The 19,736-nt window shown below is 37.7% G+C and overlaps 5 protein-coding genes across 5 annotated transcripts; 2 read left to right on the top strand and 3 right to left on the bottom strand.

Moving 5' to 3' along the window:
* Window positions 1–272: 272 nt before the first annotated feature.
* On the bottom strand, window positions 273–3,542 carry MONOS_11639 (uncharacterized protein; the record flags this gene model as incomplete). Its single annotated transcript, XM_067864188.1, has 2 exons — window positions 273–1,020; window positions 1,387–3,542. The coding sequence occupies 2 exons, from the start codon at window positions 3,540–3,542 to the stop codon at window positions 273–275; spliced, it is 2,904 nt and encodes a 967-aa protein (XP_067721815.1).
* A 697-nt stretch (window positions 3,543–4,239) lies between these two features.
* MONOS_11640 (uncharacterized protein) lies at window positions 4,240–5,325 on the bottom strand (the record flags this gene model as incomplete). The annotated part of the gene is made up of 2 exons (XM_067864190.1): window positions 4,240–5,149; window positions 5,204–5,325. 2 exons carry the CDS (start codon window positions 5,323–5,325, stop codon window positions 4,240–4,242), a joined length of 1,032 nt encoding a protein of 343 aa, XP_067721816.1.
* A 4,914-nt stretch (window positions 5,326–10,239) lies between these two features.
* Window positions 10,240–11,076, top strand: MONOS_11641 (uncharacterized protein; the record flags this gene model as incomplete). Its single annotated transcript, XM_067864191.1, has 1 exon — window positions 10,240–11,076. One exon carries the CDS (start codon window positions 10,240–10,242, stop codon window positions 11,074–11,076), a length of 837 nt encoding a protein of 278 aa, XP_067721817.1.
* Window positions 11,077–11,400: 324 nt separating this feature from the next.
* MONOS_11642 (uncharacterized protein) lies at window positions 11,401–12,045 on the top strand (the record flags this gene model as incomplete). Its single annotated transcript, XM_067864192.1, has 1 exon — window positions 11,401–12,045. One exon carries the CDS (start codon window positions 11,401–11,403, stop codon window positions 12,043–12,045), a length of 645 nt encoding a protein of 214 aa, XP_067721818.1.
* A 1,184-nt stretch (window positions 12,046–13,229) lies between these two features.
* Window positions 13,230–13,968, bottom strand: MONOS_11643 (uncharacterized protein; the record flags this gene model as incomplete). Its single annotated transcript, XM_067864193.1, has 2 exons — window positions 13,230–13,643; window positions 13,690–13,968. The coding sequence occupies 2 exons, from the start codon at window positions 13,966–13,968 to the stop codon at window positions 13,230–13,232; spliced, it is 693 nt and encodes a 230-aa protein (XP_067721819.1).
* Between the last annotated feature and the right edge of the window lie 5,768 nt (window positions 13,969–19,736).

A 19,736-nucleotide genomic window follows, 5' to 3' on the forward strand; every position in this document is an offset into this window, starting at 1 on the left:
TGGGTGCGCTTAATATCCCTGGACGGTTTCTCTTTTCCTATCTCCTCTGCTATCTCGCCACTTTTTCCTCGTCCTATTCTTCACCATTTGTTTCTCTCTTTCACACCCAGCCGCTCTGAGTCTCTCCATCCGCGTTAGTATTATTTCGGAGCAAAACTGCTTTGTTTCTGCGTTCTATCAATTAGCAAAAAAGCGAATATATGAACGCATAGAGCAGGTTCGCTCCTCGATAATGAGTCTCGAAATCCCTCGTTCTCTTCTCTCCTCTGATCTTAAACCCTCATGCCTAGCACCTTGCCGTGCGGCGGATGACCAGAGGGACTGCGGATGAAGGTGCGGCCTCTATCCCTACTCCCTCCCCCTCTTGCGCTGTTTTCGGGGGTTCTCGATCGGGTCTTCTGTACTTGAGCGGGCATGACAATTTGTCCTATGCTTCTCTCTCCGCGTTTCCCCCGATCGGTTTCGAGCTTCTTTTGCAAGGCAGTTTGTCTACGCTCCGTAAGCTCCATAATGTTGCGGGGAATTAAGGAGGGTGTCTCATCACCCTTGGGGAGTTGTGCTATATCGCTCTCGTGCTGCGAACTCCTCTCTCGAATTGGCACTCGTCTCTTCGATCTCTTTCTCTTGCTCATGTCCCCTTCTCCCCCAGATTGTGATATCTCTTCAGGATACTCTTTTGTTTCAGATTCTGTATTCTCATTTCCAATATCCTTTCTTTCGCTATCCTTCTCCGACTTGTCTCCCTTTTCAGCAAGGGGTACTGTGCCACCGATTGTCTCCAGGATCCAATTTGTGTCTTGAACCGGTAAAACGGTGTAATACTCCTGGACCACCCTCGAACCTGGCGCACATCTCGTATAAGCATTGATTGCTTTCCAATCTGCATCTTGTTGTCTTGCTAAATGTGTTATCACAGCGTGTCTTATCGAGAACGCGGTATATGTGTCGGGTATTTCGTTCTCTCTCAAAATAGCCGAAAGTTCTTCTTTGATCCTCTTCAAGTTTGCAGGTTGTCTCTCACTGATATTGAACCACACATGTTCACCTTAAATAGCTGTCTTTGAATAATCCTTCCAACGTTGGAGCGCTGCAACAGCATCTATACGTGGGTTTGGATGTTCATTAATAATAACTATTATAATCTCCTCAGGATGTTTTTGTTTTTGCTTGTGTCTGGTCAAATTTATCCTTGAATATCGTTGTCTCCATTCTCATTCTTTCCTGTTCCGCTGTCCTTTCGTCCCCAAAAATCATTGTCAGGATGAGAGCTCTCCTCTGGAGGATCTGTGGGTCCGTCATATCATGGTTGGCTTCTGCCCATTTGGTGATTATTGTGAGATCCTTCATCGAATTGAATCGTTTGCCCCTTCTTGTCTTCTCTCCAACATAGGTTTTAAGTTATATATTTCAATGTCCTTTGCATCCATTTTCGTCTCTCCGAAAAGGTTAATAGGATTCAGTGCTTTCCGCACTATCTGATTAATCACTCCACAAGTCAGGTTAGTATTTGAAAGCTTTTCAGTGAACTCTGTCATAATCCACTTGGCATCTCTGGTTGTGAGGGGGTCGGTATCTTCCATGCTCTCTCTATCAAGAAATTGCTTGAATCTTCGAAGCGATCTCCACGTGTCTCTTTCGCTCTTTTGATTTCTGAGTATTGCTGCTGCTATATCTCTTGCTCCAACGTATTCTTCCCATGTTAGGAAGAGGTCTCTTACTTGTATATTCTCTTCTCCAGTGTGACGGATATCACCTCTCCTGGGGGTAGTTTCCAGCCTTCCCTTCTCATCTTCGCTGCTGGTGTCATGCACTCCTGAAAGGTCCCCAGGGTCTTTATCGAATGCCCAGACTGCAGTAGCGGGGTCCAGGTCTGCCCCCGCCAGGCTGGCAGAATCAGAATCGTTTGTTCCCTCTGGGCTTCCTTCATCTTCTCTTTCAGGGTCCGTCCAATGTTTCTCAGGAACGGGTGGACAAGCACTATGTCGTCTTCTGGTGTTCCTCTCTCTTTCTTCCTTCTCACGGAGGATAGTCTCCAAGTACTTCCGCAGGGCACAGGCGCAATCTGTTCTGAGATTGTTTCTAGTGTTCTCTGTGCGACTATTTGTAATATCTCTGCGACTTTCTCCCCTTTCAGTGCATAATCCGGCTTTTTCGCCATCCGGCTGAGTGCATCTGCTTCCGTGTTCTGGTCTCCCGGGAGATGTTCCGTTTGTATCGTAATGTCCAGGCTGTTCAGTTTCTTCTCTAATGCTCTCAGTGTTGGAATGAGCGATGGCGCTCCCCTCTTCTTCTGTATTGTCCATCTGGTGGACATGTTGTCTGTCTTCAGACGAATATGGTCTATCTTCTGTTGTTGCAGCCATGCTTCCTTTTTCTCTTGAGTCCTCAACACTGCTCTGGACTCCATCTCGTTTATTGCAAGCGTGCTTTCCTGGAGGGCCCAACTCCCGTGGACATATATTTTCTCCTCTCTGCTCACAATCGGAACTGTTTACATAGAACCCCATCACAGCTTTGACGAGTCCGTTATAAACTCTGCTGGCCTTGTTCTCTTCCTTAGACACCTCTGTCTGTTCTCTTGCAGAATTTTCCTCCAATGTATTAATTCTCCCAGAATCATTGGGTTGGGTATCACTGTCCCGTTCCAGCCTCCGCGGGCTATTGCATGCCTCAGCACGTATTGCATGCGCTTCATCCACAAGCTCGCTGGTGGGTGTTGTAACCTCACAAAATTCAGCCTCCCGAGGAGTGCTGCTAAGTCCCTCGTCTTTTGTCTCCTCCTCTTCTGTGCCTGTGCTATCCAGATTCGCACATCCTCCAGGAGCAACATTCTCTTCCTCTCTTGGAGCGTCACTTCCATCTTCTCTGAATTCCAACTCCATCCCAAAAACTCCACGCTCCTTGCGGGTTCTAGCTTCAGCTTCTCCTCCGACAGAATCCAGCCCAGATACCTCAGGAACTGTTCCATTTCCTGAGAGATCAATCTCAATGCATCCCTGTCTAGGTGCATGAGGAGAATGTCGTCCAGGTATATTTCTAGCTTCACTTTCAAGTGTTCTCTGATAAACGATGCTACCCGTCTCATTATCTTCGTGAATACTTTGGGCGCGTCCTTTGCTCCAAATGGCATCCCCACGTAAGCTTAGCATTGACTTTGAAAGCTGAAGCACAGATAGAGACTGAATTGCTCGTCCACTTTGACATGTTGATAAGCACTCGATATGTCCAGAGTTGTTATCCAGTCGTTCTCCTCCAGGAGTTCCACAACTGTCTCCTGGGAATCCATCTTGAAGTGTTTTCCCTGCACTTCCTCGTTTAGAGCTCTGCAATCCAGGATCTTCTTCCACTTTCCGTTTTTCTTTATCACCATGAATGTCGGGCTGAACCACTTCACCTCCGACTATGACACTGGATTCACCACTCCGTCCTTCACTTCCTCCTTTAGAAGGGATGAATAATTCCTCGTCATCTCCGTCGTCCCCCGAAACTCTTGTCTGTGTTTTCTCTCCTCGAGCAAGATGAAGGAGTGGGGACTTTTCCATCGAGCTCTTATTCCACGGCTCACTAGTTTGTCTCCCCCAATCTTCTTCCACTAGCTCAGCCTGTTTGCAAGCCTCCCAGGAAGTGGCTTCTTCGGTGGTCCAATATCTTCGCTCATCCTCACTTCTTGCTTCTTGCGTCCATATTGCATCTGTGTATTCCCTTCTCCTTCGAGAATATCTGCAGTTACTGTCTTCGAGCTCTCCTCCAGGGTGCTCCCAATTGGGTACTCGATATCAGTCCCAAAAGCTCATTGGACTCCCTTCTCCTTCTCCTTCTCGTTTCCCATATCACTCCTCTGTATCGTCACTCGGAGATATGAGGAGTCTCCTTCTATTCTCGTTGCCTCGTGTTGCACATCTTCAATCGATATCTCTCCCGCAGAATCCCCTTTGGTTTCTTGTTCTCTCTCCTTCTCCTGGTCTAGCAAGCTCACTACCTTTCCGATGTTCACGTATTGTTTCGACACTTCCGTTTCTGATCTCATCTCTCCAAGAGCTGCAGTTTCTTGTTATGTGGTCATTTTACTGGAATTTGACTCTCTCACTCTTCTCTCGGTCTTGCGGCAAAGCGCTGCTCTTTCTTTTATCTCTGCACTCTCTCCTCTCTTCCTCCTCACTCCTGCGACCATTTGCTGGCTCCAATTGTTGATTCCACTGCTGTCTTTCCATGAGTCCTTGGAGGAGCAGGTGGCAATGGTCAAGTGATAGGGACTGGACTCCCAGCATTGGTTGGGACGAATTGTGCTTTGAACCAAGGTGTTTTCTTCTTCGCTCTGAAATCTATGAAGCTCCTTCTGTATCCCCTTCTCTGGAGCTGTCTGCATACGAATCCCTGTGTGCTACTGCTCGAATTGTGTCTTCTCGGGGTCCCGCTTCTGGCCGTTGCAAGGCCGAACACTGCTAAGGAATAAGGAGATGCATCGCACCCTGCTGCATCTCCCTCTGCTTGAAAAAAGCTAGTGCTCTCTTCCAGTTTTTTTAGGTTCTCCGGCTCCTCTTTAGACATTCCTCCTTCTAAGAAGCCTTTCGCGCTTTCCCAACCCGATTGGTGTATTCCTTTCAGTAAGTTTATTCTGCTGATGCAGTCAGCGATAAGCGCATAGGCGCAAAACAATCCTCTCAGTCGTTCCTTCTCCTCCTCGGACTGGTGAGTTCTCTTCAGCTCCGTGGCTGTTAGGGCTGCGATTGATTTTGCAGATTCAAAGCCCGATTCCAGGGCAGGCTGGAGGAGTTCAATTACTCGGCTCGCTTCTGGTGAGTCTCTTCTCCCTTTTGATGTTATGGATGTTCTGGACAGCGCGTTCCAACTTGTGTTCGTGTGTCCTGAAAAAAACTCTTTCTCACACTCGGGAATAAATGTATTTGGTATGTCTTCGCTCATTCTTTTCGAGCTAACTTTCCAAAACTCAATGAACTTCCTAAACTCGCCCTCCTGTCTCCGGGGTATCAACCACTCCCTGGGAAAAATTCTTGCAAAGTCTTCTTTTCCTTCTCTTTCTTCCTTAAATTCTTGCTCTTCCGAATCCCACTCGCTATCCTCTTCGTCCTCCTGTCTCTTCGTTCGGCAATATGTGCGACGTACTCTCTCACGCTTTTCTTGTTTCCCTCTAGCGGTCACGTCAATAATATTTGTTACAGATTCAGACTTGCTCTGTCTTTACCGAGATCTTCTTCTTTGTCGTTCTCTCTTTTCTTTTTTCATTGGTGTCACTTCTATTACTTCGGCAAGACTTGCCCATGTTTGGCTGCTTGCGAATTCTTCCATCATCCTTTCAACTCTCATCAGTATCAACGTAAGATCAAAACCCTTTCCCTCTCCGTCTTTGTTTGTTTTCCGAACAGGTTTTTATTCCATTTCTGATGCGGAAAATGATGTCAAAGAAAATGTGAGTTTTAACGAAGTTTGATCTTAAACCACACATTATTCATAAACAAAACTCAGAATTTATAAGCAAACCTGCTCCTTGCGTTTGTTGATTCGCGGAATTGCGAATTTTGCAAATAACTGTGAACAATAAAATTTCGCATACCCCCAAAATTTATATGAGTTTAAAAATAATCACCAATATTGATTTTTATAAAGAAATATTTGATTTTTCTCATTTTTGCGAAAAAGTTAACAATCAGCAAACAGTAGTTTGTTTGATAAATTCTGAATGAAAAAATGTTTAGATGTTTCTTTTTAAAAACTTCCAAGATAATAAAAAAATAAAAGTTATAGGTGTATTTGATGTCCATTCATAATATTTGGCTATTCTTCAGAACATTGTGATAATAAAAAAAGTGATTATATGGATAATTTTATTTGAAAAGTCGCAAATGTTTAATTTTCAAGTGAACCAAAAATTTCATATTTTGCTCATATTTTTGTTTCCACTCTCGAATCTTTTTCAGAATGAATGAAATAGCATTATCCAGAAATAAATTCCATATTTGTGAAGTTTGGTATACGTCAACAAAAATTTGAGCCAAATATGAAATTTTTGATTTATTTGAAAATTAAACAATTGCGACTTTTCAAAAAGATTTACTCATATTTAAGAAAAAAACATTTTTATGGATTGGAATTTTGAAATACTTTTTGATACTTGAAAAAAAACAATTTTTTAAAATCACACATATATCAGAATAATATTTCAAATATTTATTAAAAATTGATAATTATGAAACAAAAACAGATACAAGGATGCTTATTATAATGTTGTTATATTTTATAAATTGATTTATGAGATTAAAAAACATAAAAAATAATAAAAAGATGAATTGAACAATCTTTTGCGTTATTGAGAAATTTTTACATAAATTTGAAATTTATGCATGACATTTTGATTTAAGCAAGTGATTTTGAAAATTTTAAGAAAAATTGAAAAAAAGGCAGTAATTTTCAGTTTCTCTCTCTTATTTCATATTAAATTAAATTGTGGGAAGATCTCAAATTTTTGCAATATTTTTTGTTGGTTCGAAAATAATTGTTAATATGTCACAATAATTTTGAAGTATTTGACGTATAATTTCCAGAACATTCTCCGACAAATTTTGTTAAATAAATCATTTTTCGTATTTTTGTGACAATCGTTTATTTGAAAAAACATAATTTTTCGTTAAATACGTTTGTTGAAATGTTTTTTTACAACATAAGATTATCAACAATTAACATGGGTGATTATTTTTGATTTCATAACTTTTTTCTTGGTGTGAATTATTCAATGGTGATAATTGTTTGATTTGATAGGTCTCACAAAAATGGTTCATCCATTTTGATTGTTTCAAATAACAGATTTTTCAAATGAAAGTGAGAAATAAATACTTCAATTGTACAATAACTTATCAATGTTTTATCATAAATATTCTTCACAAATTTTTGAACCGAATTTTTTTAAAGAAAAAATATGATTTGTCAAAATTTTTTTGAAAAGTGACATCAGATCAAAAATTTGACCCATTGTGGTTAATTCAAAACCACTCCGTTTCCATTATTCTCATCCAAAACGAAAAAATTCACTATAACGCTTATCAGTTATTTGCAAACTTCTTTTAAGAAGAAAATTTTCAAAGCAAAAAATTATATGGGTAATTCTTTTTGAAAAGTCGCAAATGTTTAATATTCAAATAAATCAAAAATGTCATATTTGGCTCAAAATTTTATTCTCAAACACCAAATTTCACAAACACGAAATCTGTTACTTGATAATGCCATTTCACAAATACTTATGAAGATTCATAAGCGGTTATAGAAATTTGAGCAAAATATGAAAAGAATTTTTTATTTGTAAATTAAACAATTGCGACTTTTCAAAAAGATTTACTCATATTTAAGAAAAAAACATTTTTATGGATTGGAATTTTGAAATACTTTTTGATACTTGAAAAAAAACAATTTTTTAAAATCACACATATATCAGAATAATATTTCAAATATTTATTAAAAATTGATAATTATGAAACAAAAACAGATACAAGGATGCTTATTATAATGTTGTTATATTTTATAAATTGATTTATGAGATTAAAAAACATAAAAAATAATAAAAAGATGAATTGAACAATCTTTTGCGTTATTGAGAAATTTTTACATAAATTTGAAATTTATGCATGACATTTTGATTTAAGCAAGTGATTTTGAAAATTTTAAGAAAAATTGAAAAAAAGGCAGTAATTTTCAGTTTCTCTCTCTTATTTCATATTAAATTAAATTGTGGGAAGATCTCAAATTTTTGCAATATTTTTTGTTGGTTCGAAAATAATTGTTAATATGTCACAATAATTTTGAAGTATTTGACGTATAATTTCCAGAACATTCTCCGACAAATTTTGTTAAATAAATCATTTTTCGTATTTTTGTGACAATCGTTTATTTGAAAAAACATAATTTTTCGTTAAATACGTTTGTTGAAATGTTTTTTTACAACATAAGATTATCAACAATTAACATGGGTGATTATTTTTGATTTCATAACTTTTTTCTTGGTGTGAATTATTCAATGGTGATAATTGTTTGATTTGATAGGTCTCACAAAAATGGTTCATCCATTTTGATTGTTTCAAATAACAGATTTTTCAAATGAAAGTGAGAAATAAATACTTCAATTGTACAATAACTTATCAATGTTTTATCATAAATATTCTTCACAAATTTTTGAACCGAATTTTTTTAAAGAAAAAATATGATTTGTCAAAATTTTTTTGAAAAGTGACATCAGATCAAAAATTTGACCCATTGTGGTTAATTCAAAACCACTCCGTTTCCATTATTCTCATCCAAAACGAAAAAATTCACTATAACGCTTATCAGTTATTTGCAAACTTCTTTTAAGAAGAAAATTTTCAAAGCAAAAAATTATATGGGTAATTCTTTTTGAAAAGTCGCAAATGTTTAATATTCAAATAAATCAAAAATGTCATATTTGGCTCAAAATTTTATTCTCAAACACCAAATTTCACAAACACGAAATCTGTTACTTGATAATGCCATTTCACAAATACTTATGAAGATTCATAAGCGGTTATAGAAATTTGAGCAAAATATGAAAAGAATTTTTTATTTGTAAATTAAACATTTGCGACTTTTCAAAAAGAATTACCCATATATCTGATTAATTGATCAAAATCAAAATATTTGTTTTTCAAAGAAAAACGGTTTCTCTTGATTGAACTTCTTTGCAATTATTAACAAATGAAATGTCCAAGGAATGCATCGATTATTTTTCCTGATAAACTTGATTTCCAATGTTGATTCGACTTTTCATTTGAATAGAATTTTTCATTTGCATTATACGCATGAACTTAACACAAATGCGAAAATTGAACACTCATATTCGATGCATCAAAAAATTTGATAAATTTAGTGGTTAGTATTTTATTCAAACAAAAAATATTTAATTTTTATTTATTATTCAATCATGCTTTAAAATTGAAAAGTTCACAGTTGATAGTTAACATTTGTCTCTTTAATGGCATATAAGATAAAGATCTCAATTCTTGTTCATTTACAGAATGTGGAAGCAGAACATCAGCCAACGGAGGGTCGATGATGCTGTGTGTCGGGAATGGAAATGAAGTGAAAGTGAAAGGTGGATCTTTTGATGAGTGCTATTGCTCTGCATCATTTGGACTTGTGGGATTAATTCATCTTCGATTGATGAAGGAAAATCAAAATTTCCTGATCTCCTCTTCCTTTGGCAAAAACACAGCCAAATGGGGAAGTGACATCTTTGTTATTTCACCCAATCTGGAATAAACAGCAAAATCAGAAAACATCACATGTGTGGAAGCCTCTTTGGATTCTCTTGAGAAAGTGAGAGGATATGACAACGGAAACAACAGTGTGGCCATTCCTGTCTGCATCTATCTCCTTCCCATTCCAACAGAAATATATGTGAGAAGCACCGAGGCATCTGATCACTCACATTGTGGAATTGTTCAATTCTCATGTTTGACAATGAAGCGCTCTCTCACAAGGCAAACAGGAACAAAGAAAGTTGTAGTGAATAGAATGATCGCGATGAGTGATGAATTGGCCTTGAAAGAATAGAAACATGAAATCAAAGGAAATGATGATGAAAGTGGCTGGACAGTCTCTGATTCAAGTTCAACGTCCAATTCAACGATGATAACATCAAGTGTTGAAACAGAATTATTAAAAATTATCTTCTCTCTTTCATCTTCCCTTCCTCTTCACTCCATTTTCAATGTCTCTTCATCATCATCTCTTCTTCCTCCTCATCCCACTACTCTTCTTCTTCAATTCCAAACACAAAAATATGCACATTGATCTGATAGCGAAACTTCAATACACTTGCATCCCTTTCACCATTGTTATCTCATGCAGTTGCGCCACAGCACTGTCCCACATACAGCCTACAGTATCAAAACCACAAGTTCAGATACACTTTTCTCCTTTAACTACCATATAATCATCAACAAATCCACTTCTACTCTTTGCAGATTCTTCTTCTCCAGTAACTCAGGAAGCAATTCTTTCTCCGCATCCTGCGATACATTCCTCCAATCTCCCCACTCTGCCTCCAGCACCCTCCCTTCTGCTTTCACCCCACCATGAGCACTCACTCTCTATTACAACACACATTCGACAACCTAATCATCAAATGTACTTGATATAGCTCATACACTTTTCTCAGCAAGAAGCATAACGTGCAAAACTACGAAAGAGTGCTATCATTCCTCAGTGCAATGCTTTATGTCCTTTTCACACTGCCACTTTGCAACGCGATCGATCCTGTCGCTTTCATCAGCACCTCTGTCGACATCAACGAAGCTGAAGTGTTCATCATCATCACATCACACGCACACATGCGCACTACATGCATCTTCTCCCACTCCACAAACTTCATTGCCTTCCATTCTTCCTCATTCACCTTCCGCTCTTCGCTCACAACATTTAAAAACTCCTTCACAACCATATGCTTCATCTTCTTCTTCTTCTTCGCCTTCTTCTTCTTCTTCTTCTTCTCTTTCTTCTCTCTCTTTCTCTTCTGATAATGATTTGTTTTCTTCTACTTTATCTTCTCTTTCTTCTTCTTCGTTTAATTCTTCTTCTCCTTCTTCTTCATTTATTTCTTCTTCTCTTTCTCCTTTTCCTTCTTCTCCATTAAATTCTTCTTCTTCTTCTTCTTCTTCTCTTTCTCCTTCTTCTCATAATGTTTTATCGACACCAATAAATAGTAATTCTTCATTTAATTCTTCTTCTTCTTCTCTTTCTTCTTCTTCTTCTTCTTCTTCTCCATTGAATTCGTCTCAATTGTTTTCCTCTTCTCCATCTTCTCTATCTTCTCCTTTTCCTTCTCAAATAAATTTTTCTTCTCCTTCTTCTTCATTTGTTTCCTCTTCTCCTCTTCCTTCTCCATTAAATTCTTCTTCTTCTTCTCCTTCTTCTTCTCCTTCTTCTTCTTCTCCTTCTTCTTCTCCTTCTTCTTCTTCTCCTTCTTCTCCTTCATTGACAATATCCGCATTTCCCTCTGTATCAGCCACTACCCTCATCTTCCCTGCACCCGCTATCACTCAAACAACCACGTAAATAGCAAGCACACACTCATCAACAGCTCACCGCTCTGAGATAAGCACCTCAAACACTCCATTTACTACCACTTTTGCGTTAGCCACGTTTCGCTCTATCTTTGATGACACATCGTCTTCTGTTTCTGCATCACTGTTGGCTCCGGCGATTGTGCTTGGGGGATGTTCAACTGCATCCATTGCATCTTCTTCTTCGTTTTCGTCTTCTTCCCTTCCACCTTTATCTTCCTCTGCTTCTTCTTCCTTGTTCTCTCTGACTTCTCTAACATCTCTTGCTTCCTTTTTTTTCTCTGCTCTTCTTTCCTTCTCTCAGACCATCCTGCAGATGTCCACATCCACCTCGCCTGTCCCTGCACTCACGCGACAGCCTCAGCCTTCATCTCAGTCTCAGTCTCAATCTCAATCTCAATCATTGTCTTCCTCAAAGAATACGAACTCTCTCCACACCCGCACTTCCTCAGCCACATCGCAGCAGTCACTCACATTAACAAGCTCTCCCTCGCATCCTTCTCATTTGGTTCATCCAGGAAGCTTCCAACAATCTACTGCTGTTACAGCCCCAACTATTTCATCAAACTTGCCAGCTCCAGTCACTTTATCTGCTATCATCTCCGCCATTTCTTCCTCATCTCTTTCATCTGCTCTTATTGCGCCTCTTTCCTCTTCCGCAACTGATGCGCCGCCGCTTCTCCTTGACACATACTATCCATCTTCGCAAACCTCGTCGCAGAAGCGCTTCTTCCATTCGCCTCCTCGTCTGTTCAAATCCACCACTCTTCATGATGATGTACCTCCATCAATACTTTCGTCACACTCTTCCCATTCGTCGCATCAGGAGATGAGGAGGTCGATGGAGCTGTGCAAATGCCGTTTAGCCAATGAAACAAGCACATCAACGGGCAACTCGTCAGAACACACACGCATTCGATATACTGTTCAAAGCAGGTGCTTCCAGAGATGCATGCGCTGAGGCTGATGAAGAGAGAGAAGAAGGGGAATGTGACAGATGAGATATTTGAGATGAAGAGGAGGATGTGAAGAGGGAACAGACACTCAATAAAAATAGAAATTGACGACGACGAAGAAGAAGAAGAAACAAAATAATAATGCAGATCCTCTGCTGCCATCTTCAATGCCATGGGAGCATCCATCAGAACGACCTCTGAGAAAACATCGCAAGTTTGAAATGGCGCTCTAAGCATCACAGCCGCGTAAACCCATCGACTGTGCAGCATTTTACTGTCTTCTCAAATAAACTCCTCTTCTGAACAGAGCCTCTTGTCTGACATGTTGAATGAACCCGCTTCCCCGCCTTCTGCACCTCCGCCTCAATTCACTCACCTAGCCATATCAGCTGCGTATCCGCATGAGACGCCCCATCAGACACATCCTCAAACGCATGCACTGACAGCATCGCTGAATAATTGCTCAGAATCTCCTTCGCATAACCTTCTTCAATTCCTTCTCTGAACTACCGAACAACCTCGATTCCCTTCTCCGTTGTGAACTTCACGTTCGCAGAATCATCTATGCTCCATCACAACAGACGCTGTCACTCCTTAGCACAGTCTCCACTTCTTCATCACAATGTGCGCATTTGCTAGGCGGATCAACTCATCCTGACTGATAATGACACCACGCACAAACTCGTGCTCCTCTGCTTTTGCTCGAGCTCCTCAACAAGTACGATAAACATAACCACCAAGTTTTCCACAATAACCTGCTTCATCACTGCTTCACTCTCTGTCCCACGCTGCACGAGGATCTCGCACGGACCCTAAGCCAGATTCCTCTTCGGCTTTGTTCCTCAGCTGCATCTCCACCATTTCACCTGATTCTTAGCACAGCTTCATTACAGCGGAATGTTCAGCTCGCCCAGCACATCAAAAGTCTGCCCGTCTGCAATGCGCACAGGCATCATTCGTTGATTGCCTTTTTGGTTCAAGACACTGTTCATCAGCCATCGACCAGATAGAACAACCTCGTCACTCCTTCTTGGTGCACTCAATTTTCCTTCCCTTTTCCTCGTCTTCTTTTCATCACTCCGCATAAATCAAACAACTTTTTCACATTGCTTCTTCATCTCATTTGTCTTTATTCTCAATTATTGACAAATGGTTCGCTCATTTTTTTACAACAGCTTCACAGAAATAATCATTTCAATAAAACTTTTCGTTGTAGAAATGCTCGAACATTCCTCTGAGTCTGCTGCTGAATCGTTCTCCTTCCTTTCCATGTTTTCGCTCCTCCAGCCCAGCCAGCGCAATCGCTTCTGGAGACAGAGCAACATCCTCCATCCTCAGCCCCTCCACCTTCAACCTTCTCCTCTACAATTTCCCCCACTTCATTCACTGCAACACATCGCACTTTCACTTCGTCGTCCAGCTTCACCACCGCAAGCCTCGACTGAGGCGATCGCAACACCAGCCGCGCTATCGCAGACTGCAGCAGCGAAGGGTCAAACAGATCATTGATCGATGGGAATATATTCGCATATGCTGAAGAAAAGAACCTCTTGCCCTCAGGCATCTTTCCCACAGAAGCTGCAAGAGTTGGAAGCTGCACATCCTGCGGAACGGAAAGCTTCTCCAAAAGTGCCACATAGCAGGCACACACACAACATATCCACATGCAGCACCACCTGCATCAAAACAGCATATCCTCGCAGCATCCTCAGCGACAGCAGCATGCTCTGCGCAAACACCACAGCAGTATCTGAAACCACAATCTGCAGCTGCCTCTGGATGTCGTCCATCGATGCTTCCAACGTGTATAATGCCTCCACTACAGATGCATATGAAGAATCAATTGTAGGCGCTGATGATGAATATGAAGATGAAGAGCAAACTAGCTGCTTGTCCCATTCAGCTTTCTCCTCTTCTTTTCTGCGCATCCGGAATGAAGAAGTTGATCGGCGTAATGCTCAATTAGAAGAAGACGAAGAAGATGAAAACTCTGAGAGAATAGACGACTGATGTTCTGCAACGGACACAAGAAATTTAATGAGATATCTCCAAACACATCAGCCAGAAGAAACACAGACTATTTAAACACAACATCCACATTCTTATCAGAATGGTAGACCTGCAAAAAAAACTGCTTTTTTAATGTTATATGAAAAGAATGAAGCGGGATATCTATCAACGACGAATGGAGACGTGATGAAAAGGAGAAGAAAACAACTCGTGCTTGGATGAAAACAAGTTGTTTGATGCAAACTTTATGAATCTTTATAAGAGAATAGATTGTTTTTTTGAGTTAGTAATAACGAAGATTTGTTTTAAAAAATAACATTTCATGTTTCATTTCAAAATGATAAAATGTATTTTTGCTCAATGTTTTCAACTTTTCGAATATCTTTCGATTGTTACGAGTATGGTTTTTATGTATTTTTCATGTTTGAAAATTTCTAATAAAAAATTCAAGAATTCAAGGAGTTCAATTTTTTTCTTTCAGGAAAAGAAAATAACAAAAACTTGGATAACATTCATAAATTAATAATGAATATTCGAACAGATGAAATGAAAATGAAGAAATAAAAGCATGAAACTCATTTGATTCATATAGCTGGAAAGCAATTGCAAACAAGTGTGTATTTCATAATAAAGTTTATCGTTTATATGATATGAACAAAATTGTTTCCTATTTTTCAATAAAAAGCGAAATAAATAACGACAATCAAAATTTTCAAAACTAAAATGGGAACGGAATGATCGATATTTTTTGATCATTTTTGATCTTTTGTGGGACAGAATTAAACTCATGGAACTTTTCAAAAAAATTTAGACATTTCTAAAATAATAACCCACATATTTAAAAACATTGAAAAGATATTTGTGAAAATTTTCATTATTGTTGAAACATAAAGAATTCATCAAAAATGAAAGAAGAGCACCACCGATTATCCAAAAATTGTTCAAATGTTGATATTTTTTCAATAATGAATATCACCTGGAGGGGAGGGGAGTAATGTTTCCATTGCTTGTTAAAAAGGCTTGTAAGAAAAAAAGAAAAACAATTCAGATTTTGATAATAAGTGGTAATTATGCAACACTATTATGGTTATCAATGATATCTGAAACTGTAAATATTGTTGCTTCATCGATTTCCTCTAATTCTTCTTCTTAATATATCATTTCCTTTAATCTTCAAAACTATTTAAATCCATCTCTTTTGTTTATATCAATGAAAATATTATCACCTCCTTTCTGTTTTCAAAAAAAAATTCAATGCATTATTCTGTATTTTCCTCCACTCAAATAACTTCCACAAACTCCATTCGATTAAAAAACTTGCAAATGTGTGAATTTCATCAGAAGAACAGCTTTTCATACTTTGTCGATGTATTGACTTTTTCTCCACATTTCACCTGAAGCAAAAACGCACATCTTCTTCACATCCTTCTTCACAACAAACAATGGAAAAATTCCATTTTCCTTTGCTCTATGTCTCCACTTCTCCAGTCATCCTTCATCTTGGAAAAAATAAATGCCTCCATCCTTTTTCTGTCTCCGGTGCAAGACATTCCATCACGGTCATCCCCTCACCTCGCTCCATCCCTGTCGCACCCCTGTCTCCACACCCCCAATGCAAAGTACTGCGTTCAATGTTCCTTCTTCCTGTCTTCCTCCGCCTCAGCCTCCATCCCTTGTTCCGCAAATGCCTGGCGCGTCCAAACGGTTCACAAAATAAATTATATAAGAATATGAAATATTTTCTTTCATTTTTCTTCTTCTTCAACCCCACTTTTCTCTCTTATCATGCACACTCTCGCAAAATCTTTTCCCCTTGCCCTGCCTCACGTGCCTCCTCTCTCTCCCTGCATTCGAAAATAAAAAAAAAACATCTTCTCTCCATATCTCTCCATCTCTCATCCAACTTTTGTCCTCCCCTCCAATAAGCATATTCCATTCACTCCACCCATCTTATCTTCCCTCTTATCCCACCTCCTCCACAACAAATTCCATTTCTCTAACAATAAACACGGTCTAAACACCTTCTCAATGACAAAAATCTCAAAACAAACCCCTCCCAACCTCATCCCTATCCATCTCCCACACATCCATTTTGCCTCTTTAACCTCCCAAAAATACCTCTCTCTCCTCCAAAAAATCTTCCTTTTATCTTTTCCTTTCCCTTCAAAGCCCAGCCTCCTCCAAAAACTCAACTCCGTCACTCCATACCACAAATCCATTCTTTTGTAATCGCGTTGTCTTCATATGCCCATTCAGCCACGACACATCGAGTTGTGCTCCTTTTCTTTTGTGACTCTAATTCGTTATGAAAAATAATCAAACAATGCCAAATGCTCAAGAAATATCTACAGAATGAAAATTTCATGTGAGCAAAAATGAAGCTGGAATAAATGAAATATTTCCAGTGAAAGGGTTGGGTATTACAAAAACAATGTCTGTTTAATGGAAGATGAAATTGTTCATTTTGATTGATGGATGGCTGTGGGGCTATGACATTTTCGATGGAAATGAAGAATTTTTGATATATGTAATTTATATTGTTCTGTTGATTGTGAAGATATTTCCATCCGTATCCTCTCCAAAGTCGTGATTCAGACAATTTATATAAAATGGACGATTTATTCTATGAAGAGCAGAAGAGCGAGGAAGGGAGACAAATGTTATCTTTCAAACATATAAGAGCCTGAATATATTTTATAATAAATATTTTTGTGACTCATTATGGACTCAACATGAGAGATGGATAGAAATGCGATGAAAAATTTTTTTCGAAATCATATTTTTTTCGGTTCTCAAAAATATGTGGTTCTTAAGTTATATTTTGAATCAAATATCTCTGTCTATCATTTGAATGACTTTTTAATATTTTTTTAAGTGTCAAAAACAAACAAAATGAGTTTTCTTGTGTATTCCTTCTTTATTATTTAATATTCTTTTTCAATAAAATAATAAAACTCTTATTTTTTGTCAAAATTTTTTTGAAAAGTTCCTATTGATTAATTTTCAAATAAAACAAAAATTTCATATTTCGATCAAATTTCTGTTTTCACTGACCAGATTTCATGAGAATGAATATAATATCATTATCAAGTATTTGTTTATATCACAGAAAAATTTGGTCAATGTGAACAGAAATTTGATCGAAATATGAAATTTTTGTTTTATTTGAAAATAAAACAATATGAACTTTTCAAAAAAATTTTGACATTTGCTTAATAATTGAAATCTCATATTCAAAATCCCGAACTGTCAATAAAAATATTAAAAAAACAAAAACAATAAAAAGATAGTTATTATTACAGAACTGTAGAGAAACTCACAGAAGAAAGAAATATGTTTTCTTGAAAAATTGTAATTTGAGTGTCTGCCCTGGGAGGCTGATTCTGGACCCAAAGCCTTCAAGGGACTGTGCTGGACCGGTCACAGCACAGTCCCAGGACGGAATCAGCCTAGCCCTCATGTTTTCGCACAAGTGCAAAAGAGGGTACTTTGAATATATTGTTTGCGGCAACAATTCAAAGCTTGAGCAACAGACGACTCAAGAAACTCAATTTCAATTAAACATATTTCACACAGAGCAATTAACAAAAAAACAGAAAAGAGAAAAATAGTTTATTTGAAAATCTGGTTGTCCAACTTTTTCCTTTCTTCAAACAATTTCAATGTGCATTTTCCAATGTTTTCTGATTGACCACTGCATTTTTGAGTACTGAAAGATTTTGAAGGTCTCTCATCTCTAACTCTCCTTTCCACAAACTGCATTTTAAATTCTCCTCTGTTATTAAATGGCGATCCTACTGATCTGTAAATATCACATCCGCGCTTTTCATAAAATAAAAATGTTTTCATGTTTTTTATTTCACTTTTTTTCCAAAGTATATTGTTTGACGGAATAAATCTTGTTTAATCATAATTGAAAAATAAAAAAAACAAACAATAAAATTGAAATAAAACAATTTAAAAATTTATTCTTCAAATTATTTCACACCTCAAAAAATGACGATACAACTTTTCTCTTCCATCAATAGAATTTCTTTTGAATGAGGCACAATGAGATGCATTTTTTTGAAAGAAGTCAATAAGTTCAGCAACATCATTAATGATTGTTTCATTATCGAGCTCATTTTGAATGCATTTTGACAAATAGCCAAACTCTCCATCGCATTCGCACTTTCCGTGCTTTTCGCAGAAAAATGAAAGAGTTGTGCTTTTCCCTTTCGAAAAAGTGGAATTGTCCGACAGTTAATAGTGAAGAAGATAGGAATTCCTAAAGTGGGGGCCTGTATCACAAATAAAATGAAAAGAATTTTTCTGATTGAATATCTGGTGATTTAACACTTCCTGAAGGCATCCGATAATAAAGCGATAATCGTGCGATCGCATATTAGAAAAAAAGTTGAATATATGCTTGACGCAATAGCCTTTCTCATCTTTGATGAACGAAATAACACACAATTGGGATACTTCAACTTTTTCATAAAAATCTTTGCTTATTTGATTTTGACGAATTGGCAGGGCAAATTTTTCTTTGAAATCAAATAAAAGCAAAGCTTCATCGAAATCCAAATTATCTTTCAATTGATGGAAATAAAGATGTTGATGCTTTGCTAATTTCCAATGATCTTCTGTCAGTTTCAACATAAACAGATCGCTTTCACTGAAGGTTTCGTTTTTTGCCTTGAGAAAATTCTTCTTTTTATGCAAACTTTCGAAAGTGACACACAAACCGTAAAGATCACTTCTCTTTTTAGCTTTTTTGAGATGCCTTTTTTTTATAAAATGTGCTCAACGACATCTTAATATCAAGCTCATTTCTTAACTTATCGTACAACTTTGCTTTTGTTGAGTTGATGATTCTTATTTGAGCTTTTGGTTGTGTTCTTTTGATAGGAAGATGAGAAGTCATAGTTGAAGATAATGGATTTGATGGAGATGATGAAGCTTTTTTGTTTTTGGATTCGGCAGAAGTTGAGTTTGTTGACTTAAATGTTTAAATTGTTGCAGAATAAGTGGAATTGTGATCCTGAAACATTGAAGTGTTTTGTTGAGGTATAAGAAACGTTGAATTGAATGACAGTCGATGTGAGCCATTAATAATGTTTGACAACAAATTTGGTGATAAAGGGTAACTTTCGAAATCGTTAAAATTGCTTTCCATTTTTTCATACAGTGATAGAAATGGCATTGCACCTTCATCTATGTGATGAGAAAACTCAGCAGATATGTTATCAAATATTTGAGTCACTATTCCATCTTCACACATATACCATGTTTCATTTGGAAAAGAAGTTGCAGGAGGATTGCTGTTTTCACTTTTGCAAAAATTATAAAAATGTCCATTAATTTCGTCACCTTTGTGAAAAAGCTGTGCAATAAAAGTATAATTCTGCCCATGATTCACTTTTTTTTCAGAAACTTTCAAAACTCCATTTTCTTCAGCAAATGACAATGATAAACAGACTTGAAATTTGGAAAGCTGTTTATTTGTGATATGTTCGAGCGAAAAAGTCAAAAAGCGTGGAAAACGCTATATGTTAAATTTCGCTATTTGATTCGTGTCAACATTACACTTGGGGCAAAAGAACATTCGATTATTTGAATTGTCATTGTGAAGTTCAAAAGATTTGCTTAACGAATCATAAACATTTGAGCCATTCAATCTGATAATTGGAGTAGTTTCGCATGC

This window comes from Monocercomonoides exilis, assembly GCF_001643675.1.
Source record: "Monocercomonoides exilis strain PA203 chromosome Unknown scaffold45-810774, whole genome shotgun sequence".
NCBI classification, from domain to species: domain Eukaryota; phylum Preaxostyla; order Oxymonadida; family Polymastigidae; genus Monocercomonoides; species Monocercomonoides exilis.